Source organism: Typopeltis vanoorti, chromosome 10 (assembly GCF_054136105.1).
Source record: "Typopeltis vanoorti isolate ZY-2024b chromosome 10, IOZ_Tvanoo_1.0, whole genome shotgun sequence".
NCBI lineage: Eukaryota > Metazoa > Arthropoda > Arachnida > Uropygi > Thelyphonidae > Typopeltis > Typopeltis vanoorti.
In genome coordinates, this window is record NC_143558.1 from 84,594,790 (window position 1) to 84,611,982 (window position 17,193).

Sequence of the window (17,193 nt, forward strand, 5' to 3'; positions counted from 1 at the left end):
TCTTTATCAAGAACTTTTTATCCAGTTGAATCTTCCAAGCCCAAGAGGGAACCACTCTCTCCTGACTGTATATCCAAGAAGCAGAAGTCCTTCAACCTTTGGTTGTGTCACACTTCTTGCAGTCAAGGTTAACTCAATAAACAACAAAAAACTTCCTCCAAAGTAAATACCCTTTATGTGAATGACTGTTCCATCTTCTGTCATTCATATATTGTAAGATGTCACATGATTAATGTTGTATAATGTTCATTTTACAAAATTTGTCTAAGGAAAAATATAAGCAATTGTCATTGTTTGCCAAATTTAATAAAATTCTTTTGTATGTAATAATTTTATTATGAAACTTTGTAATATTTGGTTAATCAAATGTGTGTTGCATGAAGTGTGATGTTATCACGTCCCAATGTTAATACATTTCCAAATATGGATTTCGAGAGACGCACATGCATACTACATGAAGTTCAGGTCTGTATAAACTCTTGCAGCAGAAAGGAAAGCATCTTAGGGTTTTTTTTAGCCCTGTGTCCACCACCATATGAAGTCTACTGTTGGAACTGGAGCGTCTCAAGTGAGGAAGTCAGTATAAGTCGCCACAGAGAGCTCAATGGAGAAAACAATCATCAAATGTTTTTCTAGGCCACCATGTTGCTGAATGATGAAATTCAAAGGATGAAGAATATCATCGACAAAGAAAAATGGCAAGAAAGAATGAACAGGCATACAGCCAGAAGAAAAGGAACATTACCGTGTAGACAAAGGAGTTGAATAAGGACTGCACTGAATGAATGTAGTGTATGGAATTCAACTCATTCTAAGTACTTAGAAGGATATGTAAATACTTCTAGACAATTCACATTATGCGCTTTGTTCTGTGTTCAATGGTACTAGTGTAAATATTCACAATATAGGGAATAGGTATTTACTTTAAGAGTAAGTGAACTGCTATATATATATAGTAAACATAGGTTACTATGTTTACTATATATAGCAGTTCAATCCACTAAACACTAAACTTGCCAGCTTGGCAAGTTTAGTGTTTAGAGGATTGGAATGACTAGTAAATTGTCCTAAGTTGTGTTTAGGTTATATAAGATAGTCTTGTAATTATCTATGACTCGTAATTTTCAATTGTATCCATAAGTGGATTGAATAGCGTAAATAGATTTCTTGGTTAAATTAAACTGATTTGCGAAGCTACACATAGAGACTGATGTGGCAATGCACTGATCCCCAAACTATGAACCTGCATGCATCTGACAAAAGAGGGACAAGATATTTAATGTGCTACGGCTAAACCTATTAAGTTTAAGCCATGGCTGATATAAGGTAAAGGTCAGAGTTAAACAGGGAATAATATCTGTTTTGTCTTTGTCTAAGATTCTTACAAACTCATGCTAATTGAGTAGTTTAACTGGTGCTGTCGTAAATCAAATAAATTCATTAAATTACAGAGTGTGATTGAAGGTAAGTAAGCTGGAGCATAAAGTAAGAGTAGAAATAACGAAAAGGCACAAATAAGGTGAAGCAGACATAACAATATGAGGGTCGTGGAAAAACAGCCACAGCAAGCCATTGACGATCTTTAAAAATGGACACAAGCAGAAGATAGTTCGTGTGCATTTTAGCCACAGACATATTCATCCCTACTGAAAACTCTAAGACATCATTAATTCCGTTGCATCAGAAGCCAAGTTCTGGGGGCTCATATTTGACAAGATACTTGGTGTTCTCCTTCACATATGGTAGTTGTGAAATATGTATCATATGACAATGAACATCCTTCACACTTGTTTTCCACTTCTTGGGATGCTCACATATGTTCTTACTTCGATTGTACTGCACACTGATTAGATCAAAACTTGATTATAGGATTCCAAGTTTATTTTTTGCTAGAAAGAGTGCCCTGTGATGCCTGGACCTTGCCCACTACCAGGCCATAAGAATTGAAACTGGTGCATATAATTTTTTGAAGTTCATTGATCCCTAGTCTGTATATTGAGGTAAACAAACCACCATTGTTACTTTGACGTGAACAGCTGTCTCTTTTTCTACTATACGCTACAAAATGAAAATCCCTGTCAGACCATCTGACGTGGCCAATTGATTGTTGCCCCAAGGTGGGAGAATCTGTACAACACATTAGGCTGCCATATGACTCTATGGTTTGCAAACAAAAGCACTCTTAGAAGCTCTAGATGTTAGGGTAGACAGTGTTGCACCAGTGCTATCAAATATACTACTGTCATCGCATTCACACATACCACCATGCAGCAGGTCTTTCAAGCACATGGAATGGAGTTCTCTTAGTTCCTTATTTAGAATTTTTTTTTTAACCAAAATCCTAAAAAAGATACAAACTTTTAACCACTGACACACTATATAAAAAATTGGCATCCCTTAGCCACAGTTCCTAGATCTGCCAGGTGTCTATTAAGCACCATGCAGTTGTAAGCTGTCTATAGCCAAACAATTTTGGAGAGCCAACATCAGAATCGCTAAACACAAAACTACATCTGGTTCCACATCTATGCCATCCTCATGGCTTGCTGACCACACCTTGGACAGATTTTGGACCACAAGATATAATGGAAAAAAGCCACCTAACTCTACAGGAGCAAATTATGAAAAACTTTTCCTAGGATTTACCTAGGCTTTAAGGAACTACCCAAACCTCAACAAATTTGGTTGTATGAAATTACTTCAAATCTTGGAAGCACTTGTCCTTAGAACTTCAGCCATCCCATCCGATAGGGACATTGTTTAGGACATTAAACTTGCCTTTGTTGTTCTCATACTTACTTATATAGTGCCCATGTATACATATCAATTTGTTCAATGTTCCCTGATAATTTGATTTTGCTGAAATATTAATTGAAAGTTATTCTAGCTGTTTGGCTGTAATTTCAAACAACCCAACCTAACAGTATGTTATGATAAATCACTTCCTCTCATCATATTTTTCCACCATCAGCCTCCCCAAGGGATCTCTGAAGTAAAGATTTAAACACAAAGAAAATATATGCATGAAATTTCTTCATGTGGTTTAGGTCAGAATCATTAATCACAGTACAGAAATCTATTTCCAGCTCTGTATTTTCAATAATTTCTTGCTGATGCTGTCGCAGTTTGCATTAATCGTGCATGTGCTAACTGGATAACAGCTTGCATTGACTACAACATAATGACATTACTATTCAACTCTGAAATTGCTAGCGCTTTGCAGAACTGAAAGTAAGTTGTTTTCAGTTTGTTACGAAAATTATAAGGTGTAGACCTGAAGAGTTACAACTGTTGAATGGAAAGCTAAGGCTAAGTATGAAAAGAAACTTGCTCTGCAAGCTACAGATAACCCAAAAGAATTCTATCGTTATTCTGGTAATGCAGAATAGCATGGAATCCATGGATAATGGATTGTAGTAATAATGTTATGGCAATTAAAAGAAAGCTGAATATGAAAGAATAACTCTACTGAATTCAGATGCTTTGAGGGGAGGACAGATGCAAAAGACATTGTTCAATCTATTTTGCTGAAAACTGTGAACCTAGTGTATACATCTTTTTGCTCACTGCTACTACTTTTTGACTAGATGAAGAAACTAGGTGTACGAGGAAGAGAAGGAGGTACTAGAGCTGTTGCACAAACTGAATAAGAATTCAGCCATAGGAACTGATGGCATATCAGCATGGATGTTAAAAGAGTGTTCAGCTGAATTGGCTTTTCCTTTGACCATGGGCTATATAATTTGAGTCTCAGAACAGGGAAGATTCCACAGGAGTGGGAAGAATGTATAATAATCCCATTGCACAAGAGTTATGAGAGAATGATGTATGCAACTGTCAATTGATCAGTATCTTTGAAGTGGTGATAAAAATTTTGGAAAAGTTGGTTAGGCCTTGCATACAGACATAGGTTGACAGAGAATCTATATTTTGTAATGAACAGCATGAATTTACTAAGGTTTTGATCAACTTCTTCACATTCTATAATAATGTTACTGTTGAGTTAGATGAGGAAAATACAGTATATACACTATGATACTTTTGGCTTTTGATAGAATACAGCACATAGATGTGCATAAATTGTAGAATATGGGATTGTATTATAAATTATTAGATTGCATAAGAGGGTGGCTGGCTAACAGATATCAAAAAGTAGTATATGAGAGATGCATCTGCATGATTTAAGGTAACCAGTGGTGTACTGTAAAAACTCGACGTAGCTTAAAATTATCAAAGCACTTTACATCGATTTTTTACATAGGTCAAGTCCCATGAGAGCTGTAAATAACTTTGTTTGTTTCTATGTAAGGGTTAACTGTAGTTAACCCTTAGTTTTGCAAAATATTAATGTAGTTAATCCTGTGGGAAGTGAATGTATTTACTGTTTTAATTACTTATTTACTGTTACTGTCAAAAACAAAGGCAATGCTTTCCCAGGGGACTTTGTATATGTATATAGTTATGTGTAAGAGCGCAGGAAAAGTTGTTTACTAGTTTTGTATATAGGAGTTGCTTACTGCGCTAACACCTTTAAAGATAGTATCTAAGAGTGCCACTAGGTTTAGAGAAGTTTCCATGACCCCGAAAGGAGAAGCAAAGTATCAAAGAGGTCCGCTAGTTTTAGAGACAAGTTTCTGCGCCCAGCAAAATATGATCAAAAGATTGCACGGAGAAGAACAAAGAGTGGATTAAACTTAAAATAAGGTAAAAGAGTCATGCCGAATTATTTGGGATTTACTACCCTTAGTGCAAGGTTGCGAGATCACAAAATAAAAAGGACTGAGCCAAGCATAAGGGGGGGGTTCCAGTCCAGGCCACAGAGAGAGAGGGAGGGCTTCCAGGTGCCAGAGAGAGGGATCCCGGTTGAGAGTTGGTGGAAGTTCGAGCTATCGGAGACAGCAGTCATCCAGGCATTTTCGGCGAGGCAGAGCAGAGGAGAAAAGGCGATGTAAATTACCTGAGGCAGCTTCTCTTGGAAGTTTTTCTTTTCGCCGTGAGAGAACAACCTTTTGCCGAAGCTGAATGAGTACCACAGTTCACAACCTGCTATTTTCCTGATGAGATATTACTGAAGCCAGACATTCCTGAGGAAGCTCAAGATCTGTGATGAAAGAATTGCCTTAGAACTTTTTGTGCAAGGCTTTTGACTGAATGTGCGATACAGAACCTTTGTAAGTTCCATACTTTTGTACAATTCCTCTTATAGTATGTTATAGAAAGACTTAAGAATTTGGTTAATAGCAGTAAGAAGTGTCATTAAGAGAATCGATTGGCATATTGGAAGTTGATATAAAAATTGTAAAAATAACTTAACAGAGTTAGCTAACCTCTTTGCAAGTAAACTAGAAGTTAAATAAGTTGAATTTGTAAGCGGAGAGTAAATAAGATTGTGAGTTAAAGAAGTTAATTAGTGTTGAGGTAAAAAGGTTCTAATTTATGCTAAAGATTTTATAAATGGATAGAGAAAGCAATCTCCATATTGTTTAATTCATGTATAATTTGTAAATAAATGTGTTTTAATTTTGTTAAAAGAGTGCTGCCTGATTTTTTTTTTTTTTAACTGCACTGTTTTTAAATAAATTGGAGTTGTGAGCAGGAAATAATTTAAGGCAATAAAAATGCAGTTCAGTTACAAACCACGACAGTTAAAGTAAACATTGATAAAAGAAACTTCGCTTGTGAGAGAGAGGGAAATCTACTGGAAGTTTTATTTAGTCTTATGCCAATTAAATGATACATTGGTGGCACAGTCTGACAAATAAATTTCCAGTATTCATAATCATTCGACTAGTAAATACGGAAGGTGGATAATCACAGTACGTAGTAGAGTAAATGAGAAAGGATAAGAGAGAAAAAGCGCATTAGAGTAAAGCTAAAGAATTAGGAATAAAGAATTAGAAATAGATTAAAGAAAAAATAATATGCGTTTACAATAAATTAAACAACAGAAGATATTATAGTACTTCAAGGATCAGGCCTTGATCCATTGTTATTTGCCACACATGGACTACTGTGCCCAGATTTGGTCACCTGGTTTTCAAAAGGACAAAAAGATGTTGAAAAGGGTCCAGAGGCAACTGACTAAGGTAGTTTCTGACCTCTGGAATGTTGAATACGAGGAAGGATTGAGACGATGCAATTTACAGAGTCTGTGGATAGGAGGAAGATGTGATAGAGACCTACAAGTTAATTAGGGGTTGTTATGGGATCAATGTTGGAGAGGTTCTACAGAAAACAGTAGGAGATCAGGGGAGAACCAGAGGTCATCCCTTGAAACTGTATAAAGAAGGTGTGAACAAGGGAGTGAGAAGCAGGATTTTTGCGTGCAGAATTGTGAATGATTGGAATGCCTCGCCTGAGAGTGTGGTGTCCGCAGAGAATTTGAGCGTGTTTAAAAGGACTTCCTAGATGAGTCTTTGACTCCATGGGGTCTTGGGTAGTAATAATAATAATCTTGATACAAATTTTTCCCAGTCTTGTGTTCTGATTTTCTTGGTTTCTCTTCTTGTTATTGCTCTGGTTCTTTTATATTCTATTTCATTTCCTATGGTTCTGTTGTTTAACCATTTAATGTAAATTTCTTTTTTCTTATTAAGGATTCTATTTCTGGGTCCTTTCCTTTTTCTTCACAGTTTTGTTCCCATGGCTTCATATGCTGCTTGTTTTACTATTTGTTTAATGTAATGTAATAAATATTGTATATTTTAAAATATCATTTGCAATTTATTGTTTTTCTGACTGTCACATATATATGTATATTTTTTTTTAATTTAGCACTGGCATCGAGATGTCTTCAGCTAATGGTGTTTTTTATTCCTAAGATAAAACATCATTTTGAAGTAATGTTACCATTAAAGCAACAGTTTATGACCAAACATTTTGATCAGATACTTCAGGTAAGACCAAACCAAAGTGCAAACTGGTAATTATATAACTTCTGTGAATGAGTCATACTGTTTATCAGTTTATAGTTTAATTAACTGTGCAATTATATAGTATTCAACTTTGTGCATTATGGTTGAAATTATGCAGGAAATAATGAATGTTTAATAGAAACAAAGTGCATATAATATCAGACTACCATCTGGCAATAAGAACTTTATTAACTGATTGTTTATATTGTCATTTGCAGTAATATAAATAATATTAAATCTTTAAGCGCTCTTGAATAAAAATGATTTATCTCCCTCCCATACGCTGACCAAAATCCTGGAGTAATTATTTTGATAATTGCAGTGAAATATTTCATGTTTTACATCTAATTATGTTATTGACTAGATAAATATAGCATTGGTTTTATTTTCCTGAGGGGATTATAACAACTATTTTAAGTAATTTATTACAAGTAGTATTCTGCCAAAAAAGGTTTAGGTTTCATGCAGCTACTGAATTAAAACATTAGAAAAAACCAATTACTTTCAATAATTGGTTTTTTTCTATTAAATCCATTATACAGCATGCAGTTACAGAAATTACTTGCAAATAATAATAATTAAATATTAATTTCATAGTGGAGAATTTTCATTTATGATCAAGCTTTTTCATTCATAGAAGTAAATGATGAAGATGGATCCTTCTCTGAATTAAATTTCAACAAAAACGGTTTCAAGAATAGATAAATAGTTGTTAGAAATTTCAAACTTGATTTTCTTAGACTATATGATTCAGAAATTGGTAAATATACCTTCTTGTAGAAATTCTCCCACTGTTTTTTTTGTGAAAGCCCCATTTATAGTTTGGCTACTGCATAATGAAGAATTGTTATCCTATTTACAACTGTCTAAAGCAATTAACTCTAATTGAATTATGAACAACCACTGTATCCTATTGCTATCAGCATGCCAATAAGATACTGTGGTCTTTTTTTGTCTTTGAATTTTATCCAGGAATATTGCTCTCCTAATTTCTCTCTTTATATATAGCATTTCTAAATTAAAGATGCCGAAAAATTATATTGTTTAATCCTCTATCCAAGTTTTTAGAGGATAGTGGCTTCACATTAATTGCCTTAGTATCCTTTATTAATTAATTGCCTTAGATATAGGACAGATGTTAGTTCTTCGGCAGAAGTCTTTAACACAATAGGTGGAATATACCATCAGTACTAGATCCCTGTGTTTAGGTTATTAAGGATTCTTTGGATTTCTTTCTGGCAGAAGGCTGTGGATGACAGGGAGAAACCAGTTTTTGGTGAATGGAGGGGACTTTACACAGGTCATCAATGCAGGAATTGGAAGAGAAAGTGATACCAGTAAAAAGTATTTTTACCTTGGGTATAATTATGTTAAAGATACCAAGCAATTTTAAACCTGGTTTTACTCCATTTTTCCCAAGTAAGCAAACAGACAAAAATGTCAAGTTTGTCTTGCACTACCTGTAGGATCAGCTAGTCTTGCATCATTTACAGGTGCAAACTTGACATTTTTGTCTGTTTGCTTACTTGGGAAAAATGGAGTAAAACCAGGTTTAAAATTGCTTGGTATCTTTAATATAATTATACTCAAGGTAAAAATACTTTCTACATTTATATCTCCTCCTGAGATTTTTATTTAATAAGGTTAAAACACCTTATGGTAACTTGGTTTGGTAAAATACAAGCTCTGTATTACTAAATCTATATTACTAGCCTAGCTCCCACTGATGAGACCTCAATAAAGGTCGAAACCGGTCTGGGTAGTGGCCTCTTGCCTTTAATACAAAACATCATACATCCCCTTCTTGGAGATGTGTTTTGGCATTAAGGGTAAATATTAAGATTAGTGATCGGAGCTTGTTCCACCTCTACCACGAGTTGCCTTGGTCTTGCACTACCTGTAGGATCAGCTAGTCTTGCATCATTTGCAGGCGCAAACTTGACATTTTTGTCTGTTTGCTTACTTGGGAAAAATGGAGTAAAACCAGGTTTAAAATTGCTTGGTATCTTTAACATAGTGATACCAGTAAGTTGGCCTTGTCTTTAGATGAGGTGACTACAGTACTATCTGGATATGAATGTGGTGGAAATTTTGGTGGGCAACAGTTGCACCCAAAGGCCTTGGCAAGTCTGCAGCATTTGGCCCTTTCAAAGTGTGATTTGATGATCCTTTTTACAGCTGTTGTGAGCTGCAATATAGGTGAAGTAGCATCTAGAATTTTGATCTTGAGCCATTTGTGGTATGCAGAAGTTTTTTTTTCTTTTACTGCATTGACATATTTCTTTGAGAACTAAGGCTTGGATTGTTGCTGTGAATTTACAGTGAGATAAGGGTGAAGCCCTTCAATCACGTGAGGATGATTTCTATTATTTGGTCTGAGCAGGTGTTGGGTCAAGTAAACTGAAGGAGAAATAGAAGTCATGGGAAGTTGGCTTGTGGTAAAAAAATACATGTATGAGAGTGTGATCTGAGTTACCAAAAGGAGAAATGACATCCATAGTACACTCAGAAGGGGAGATTATTAGGAAGAGATCATAGTTGTTGTCAGGTATTCTGGTAAGGAGATTGATATGTGATAGGTCATTGCTAATGGCCAACACTTCAGCATCCTGCTTGCTTGATAAGTGTTAACTGGATAAGGGAAGCCAGTCTGAGTTGTGGACATTGATGTCTCCAAGAAGGATGACCTCAGTATTAAGGTATTTTGACTGTAGAAAGAGAGGTCAGGTGGTAAATGGAGTTTGGAGAGTGATATAGACAGAATATGAAAAGGGCAGGTTGCATTTGTAGAGAAATTTTGAGCCAAAGCAGATCTCTGGCACAGTATGTCAGTTGTAATGAATGCATAATTGTTGCCCTTGTAGTGGAAAGAACTGTTACATGTAGTTTGGGCAGGTTGAGGTTTTAATAAGAATAGCAATTCTGGTTTATATGACTGCAGGTGTTGGAAGAGGCCATAGATGTGGATACTTATTAATTTTTACCAAAAAAAAAAAAAAATTGGTGGGTTTCTGTTTCATTTCTGTTTTTTAAATAATTTTTATGAATAGTAAGTCATACTTCTTTGGGTTGTGATCCATTATAAGTGGGAAAAGATAAAAAGGAAATGGTGCATACAGTGAGAGGTGACAAACTCACAAACATGCTGCTTGCACAGAGGAGCATAGTCCATATGTGACCTCGACAGTTCTCCCTCCAGTCATGAACTGGTAGAATAAGTGGCTGGAGAATTTCACGCTATCTTATCTGTAAGCCTCTAGATTATTTACTAATTGGTTCATTCCTGTGCACTAACCAGCTGTTGGCCTGTGGAACTGTTTTACTGCTGTATCCTCAAGTGGAATGGCTGATGACAGACCTCATGAATCGAGGTCTGTCCAGTTAAAGGACTTTGTTGAAAGTTACTGAGCTATGAATTCTCTAAACAGATACTAGCACTAATATAGCTTTATTCAGTTAGTAAACCAATGCTTTATCAACATAAAGTTAAGAGCGTGTATGTGCACACAAGCACATAGATGGATAGTAAACAACAGACTGAGTTATAAATAATGTAATCCAATAAGTACCCTGTGTTTATCTTCCTTCTGTAGGTACATGTATATTCTTCTCTTCATGCTAAAGAGCTCTTGGTGATCAAGATGAAATGTGGATTTAATAATTACATGTAACTTAATTATTACATTCAGGTGTTTGTTTCTTCCATTAAACTAAAAGATGAGTGGTAATTAGTAATACAGCATTACATTACTAATTTAGCCAACCATTGGCCCTAGCCTAATCTTTGTAGGAAAAATAAACAAAAGTATTTGGCTCTAGTTCATTAGATACAGTTATCAAGTGTGTTATTTCTGAGGTGGTATGATAACATTCTGACTAGGGCTCAAAATACCAGTCTCTAAATATTGACATTTCAGTATTTTTAATTTATGAAACCAGAATAGTGGTATTTCAGTGATCTTCTAAATATTTTAACTACTCTTATTTTTGTCACAAGCGAAGATTAAAAAAAAAAAAAAAATGTGATTCAGATCATGAGGAACAGTACCTGTAAGACTATTTTCTGTAGCTCCACAACCCCATTATCATCATTTTCCTGTTCAAAATTGTTAAATTTAGATGTATAAAGTATGTCTGTTACTGCTGTGTATACTATGGATCAACTGCTGTTTGGCATCATTAGTTTACCAGATATCGTAAACTAATAATGAATCATCAGTTGTTACTCAAATTCTATCTTTTGAAAGACAGAAACTGTATTCATCTGGTTTTTTCTCTACTATCATACACTATTAGTCAAATATTCCATAAAAACAGAGTAAAATGTTTATATTTAAATATCATCTGTTTCATACTGATGTTCACTATTACAACTAAATCTGTTACCTTAAGACTTAAGTTGAGCTATTTCATTTACTACCATTTTTTGAATATGACTGCAGTAATCTATGTTTTGAGCTGTTACTGGCGATTTGGTTAAATCACTAAAACCTCTCACGATCAATCCTTTATTAATGTCAATGGAAGCAGAAAAAGATGGAATGGCAAGATATCATAAACTATCATGTGTGTCAGTACATCTGATAATATTTTCCATTTATCACCCTTGGAGTAATCCATCTGAAATTATTCAATAGTATGCAATATTTACTTTTGTGCACAACAAACTGTCTAATAAACCAGATCGTTTTTATGATGTTTTCAAGTTTCCATTGCATCTGTTCTACAACTCTCTGTCTCCACCACTCCACTAACTGCAACTACCTTCATCATCTACCCCTGACCACCCCTCCACTATTTTCACAGACAATCACAAACATCCATGCCCACGGCAGGATTCAAACCTGTAGCCTTTTGGCTGGAGAGCAGATATGCTAACCACTTGGCCAACCAGGTGGCTAAATTTTTATTTGTGACACCCACTTGTGAAAGTTTGTTAGCCTGTAGTACTTTAGTACAGTGAATAGTTTAAAGATTTTTTTTCTATTTTTATATGTGTGTGTTGTAGAAAGTTTTTTACCTTGGGTATAATATACGTTAAAGATACCAAGCTATTTTAAACCTGGTTTTAATCCATTTCCCAAGTAAGCAAACAGACAAGTAAGTCAAGTTTGCACCTGCAAATAGTGCAAGTCTGGGTGACCTGTACTTAGTGCAAGTCTTTGGCAACTCGTGGTAAAGGTGGAATAAGCTCTGATCACTATTCTTAATATTTACCCTTAATGCACAGCACATCTCCTTGAGGAGATGTATGATGCTATGCATTAAAGGCAGGGGGGGGGGGCACTACCCAGACCGGTTTCGATCTTTATTGAGGTATTTCTAAGCCTGGGAGCCAGGCGGCTTAGAAATACCAAGGTTTAAGTAATACAGAGCTTATAAGTATTTTACCAAAACAAGTTACCATAAGGTGCTTTGACCTTATTAAATAAAAATCTCAGAATGAGAGATAGATGTAGAAAGTTTTTACCTTGGCTATAATATACTTGCACTACTTGCAGGCACAAACTTGACTTACTTGTCTGTTTACTTACTTGGGAAATGGATTAAAACCAGGTTTAAAATAGCTTGGTATCTTTAACACACACACACACATACATATATATATATATATATATATACTTCTTCTTCCATTCAGGTATTAGGCCTAGTGGCCTCTTACGGAGGTATCTTTAGCCCTTCTAAGCCATATCCGTCCAAGGATAAGGTGGTTAGCCCTATGTCTGTAGTTGCATGTGTTCACGGGGCCAGTTTGCCTGCTTGTGGAAGGAAACACCCCAGATAAACTGGAGAGAAAAACCCTGCAGTCCACGCCCAGCTAACTTGGCTATCTGAGAAAGATCCTTAAGCTCCTCATATCGACGATGGAATCGAACCCAGTACACTCCTTTCTCAGGCATATGGTTGTGAAGCACATAGCCACTCTGCTAACCGTGCAGACATATATATTTATTTACATAGATCTCCACTCACTGTCAAATCTTTCAGATGAGTAGGGTGGTTTGTCTATGCATCAGGTCATGAAATGATGAAATTCATCTTCTGCCTACAGACAATCACAGATGCCTAGAGTGGGATTGAAACCCACAGCCTGTTGGTTGGAAAGCAGATTTGCTAGCTACTTAGCCAACCAGGTCAGAGTATTGATAAAATGAAAACATGGCAATGCATGACATTTTGTCATACACTTTTTGTAATCCTGGAGGTATTAATTAGTCACTATTTTAAAATGGGAGAAAACTTACTTTAATGTGTATATGAAACATTGTCTACATTTGGATTAAAAATAATCTTATTCTCTTCATTTTGTGGTAGAAATGTATAGGCCAACAAAATAGTCACTAGGAATAACTTTTTGATGCCCATAGAAATCAGGATGTTACATGAAAATTCAATAACTTTGTATCAAATGAAGATCAAAGTCATATTTGATTCTTTGCCTGTTTAATAAGTACTTCACATAGTCAAAAGAATCGATTGTGGTCTTTGGTTGGAGTTGGTCAAAATCCCAGGTAAGATGTGAGGAACATTTATAATGGCTTTAGAACTGAATGTGTTAACAGGTTCTCATATGGGGGAGAGCAGAGTTTACTTCTGGGATCCTTCCGCCTTCAGAACGTACAAACTGGCTGACATGCATAGTTGATAGTATATGGCTTTAGTCACCTCATTGTAGTATTAAACTTGGTTAAAATCATTGGTTGATTAAAAAATCTGGATAATCAACAAATGATGAGGAATTGAAACTGCCATCTTTCATTTGATAAATCCAAAGTAATTCCTTCTCACTTCTGTGAGCTATTCTCTATTAAGAGAACCTTTGTAGCTCAGTTGGTATTAGACAATGCTCTTTGGTTAGAATCTCATCTCAAATGTGAAGAAACTTTATAAGGGTCAAAAGTAACACTGGGAAAAAAGGTTATTTTTTTGCACGAAACAAGAGCATTGAGTTTTATTAGTATTGAAATTAAGAAGGTTATCAGAATACATTAAAGAATGGTTTGGAGATTAGAATTTATGGTTATAAAAATTGATATTCTAGACGTTATGGTGATTTATGTAGTGCAGGGTTTGCAAAATGAGAAATTGGAGCATTGTACTGTGATCAGCAAAGCTGTTTATTGGATTTGAAGTTTACTTGGAGAAAGTCATACTATATATATATATATATATATATACACACACACACACAAGGTGTCCCTGAATTCATGGCCCAAATGTGGGGGGATGGTAGTACACACCGAATCCACCAATATTCGTCATAGAATATGCAGCTGCAAATGCAGTGAGGAGTCAGAAATGAAAGACAGGCACAAGTTTCCAGAGTGACATTTATTGGAGATCATTACAACAAATGCTCAAACGTCCGCCCACCAACGTTGATACATGCGGCACAATGGCATAGTAGTGATTGGCGTACCTGCTCGTAAACACCGGGCTTGTCGCGCACATCGCCGGATGCGACGGACAGTCAGGCTACCAGATCCTCCGCGAAGTGCATGGGCGTCTTATACATGACACTCTTCAAATGTCCCCACAGAAAGAAATCGAGACAAGAAAGATTGGACGATCTGGGGGGCCACGGGATGGGACCACTGTGCCCAATTCATCGGTTCCCAAATGCGGCATTAAGATGCTGACGCACGCCCATGCTGAAACCACATAAGGGAGCAGATGGTGACTTGAACATCCTGAAGCAATTCTGGCAAAACCTGTTGCAGAAAAATATGGTACGTTCGCCCATCAAGGTGGCCCAGCAGTAGGTAAGGTCCAATTAAGTAGTCATGCACAATCCCCGCCCAGGCATTGACGGAGAACCGTTGCTGGTTCAACTATGGATGTATACCATGGGGGGTTCTGGGCTGCCCACAAATGCGCATTATGGACATTGAGTATGCCTTCACGTGAGAAAGTTGATTCATCCGTAAAGAGCACATAAGAATGGAAATCGGACTGTACAACACTTTGCTGCAGGAACCACTAGGCGAAATCCACGTGCAAGGGGATAATCAACAGCTGTCAATGCCTGCACTTGCTGCAAGTGATAGGGATGTAGCCCTTCTTCATGCAGTACTTGCCAGACACTGTTCCGATGCATACCCAGGCTCCGGATCGCATGCTTGTACCTGGGTTATATGTCACCATACACAAGATGTCCTCGCTCACAGCTGGCGTTCTGACTGTCCGTGCTCATCCAGCATCATGCCGACTGACGGTGCAGTCGTGCAGACATTTTATGATCGGACGCACGGTGCATAGGATATCGCTCACCATACAGTCTTTGCGCCTCTCTACCATTGCCCTCGGCTATGCGTACATCAGGTGCATATCGGTTTTCACTGTGTTCGTAAACTTCTCCATCTCATGTCCGATCGATGCTGAGGTTTGGCCAAGGTATGGAAGAGCTAAGTAAATTTCTTAATTTTTCCAGGGGTTTGAAGGTTGTCTTAATGTTGCATTTACATAGTGTTCTATCTATCTTTTTTCTTAATGCAGGGTATGGCTATGGCATTCTTGTAATCTGTTTTGGTTTAATGGCGTTTTTTTAGTGTAGCCATTTTTTACAAATGTTTGCTTAATAATTTCAAATTCTTGGTTCAGAGCTTATTCATTGGAACAAATTGTTAGGGCTCTGTGTTTGAGGGTGCTAATAACTCCTAGTTTTTGTGCTGGATGATGGTATGTATTGGCCTGTATGTGTAGGTTGAAGGAGAGGCAGCCCATGTTATTTCCTAATAACATGGACACCAAAATATCAGAAGAGAATAATAATAATAAAAAAGGTGGCATGCAGGAGTTGGCCGAAGGTTTCTTCATCTGATTCATTTTCGTTCAGGATCATCTAACATTTTTTTGTAATGAAGCAGGTAAAACAGAGAAGAAATAATTAATCGAATTTCTTTGAATGGTTCATTGAATGAACTAATTGGTATCTGACCACAACACATACCAAATGATGAATTACAAACCACATGAAAAGGAAAACAACAGAATTAATCAAATCGGTGATCACATGGCCACAGAGGAAACAACCAAAAAACCAATACTGCACTGCCCGAATTTATGGCCTGCTAAAAATAAATACACAAAACAAACACGCCACTATGACCAATAGTTGAAGGTATCGACAGCCCTAATTATCACCTAGCCAAGAAACTAGGCACTCAAGGAGTTGGTAGGTCATTTCCTCCTCCTACATAAAGAATACACAACACTTCATAAACAAGATTAGAAACATACACTCAACGATGAAGATTTATTAGTCAGCTTTGATGTAACTGCCTATTTCACTAGTGTCCCGATCAATGATACTATTCTTTTCTTACAAAACATATTTTTGCCCGATATCATGGCCCTGTTTGCCCACATACTCCGCTCCTGGTATTTTGTGTGGCAAAATAATTTTTACCTAAAAAAGAAGTTATGGCCATGTGCTCACCACTTTCCTCCCCACTAGCTAATTTTTATATGGAAGACTTTGAGCAAAGAGCTCTAGATTTGGCCAGCCTAAAACTCAAAGTCTGGTTCATGTATGTTGATGTTTTTGCCATTTGGCCCCATGGCCATGAAACATTAAATACATTCCTAAGTTCCTTGAACAAACAACACAGACATATCCAATTCACCATCGCAGTCGAAAACAACAACCCTCTTCCTTTTCTAGACACACTCGTCACACATCCTCCCCCCGGGCTGCCTCTCCTTCAACCTACACATACAGGCCAATACATACATAAAAATTCATACCATCATCCAGCACAAAAACTAGGAGTTATTAGCACCCTCAAACACAGAGCCCTAACAATTTGTTCCAATGAATAAGCTCTGAACCAAGAATTTGAAATTATTAAGCAAACATTTGTAAAAAATGGCTACAATAAAAAAACGCCATTAAACCAAAACAGATTACAAGAATGCCATAGCCATACCCTGCATTAAGAAAAAAGATAGATAGAACACTATGTAAATGCAACATTAAGACAACCTTCAAACCCCTGGAAAAATTAAGAAATTTACTTAGCTCTTCCATACCTTGCCCACCCAGGGATTTACAAAATTCAATGATGCATCTGTAACCTAGCTTACAGAGGAAAACAGGATGCACCATCCCAATCAGAAAAGATGAACACAAACAGCACATTAAATACTTCCACTATGGTAAAACAGGCCTATCAGGCAACACACTTCAAACATGCCACAGAATTGACTGGAAAGGCACTAAGTCCCTGCATTGCACCAAAACCTGGTTAAAAGAAAATTCAAAGAAGTTTGTGAAATG

The 17,193-nt window shown here is 36.6% G+C and overlaps 1 protein-coding gene across 1 annotated transcript in view; it reads left to right on the forward strand.

Moving 5' to 3' along the window:
• Positions 1–17,193, forward strand: part of scat (VPS54 subunit of GARP complex scat) — a 393,993-nt gene that overhangs the window by 350,238 nt on the left and 26,562 nt on the right. Inside the window, exon 21 of the mRNA XM_090398663.1 lies at positions 6,775–6,896. Coding sequence (XP_090254789.1) covers positions 6,775–6,896 — 122 coding nt within the window. The remainder of the gene's footprint in view (positions 1–6,774; positions 6,897–17,193) is intronic.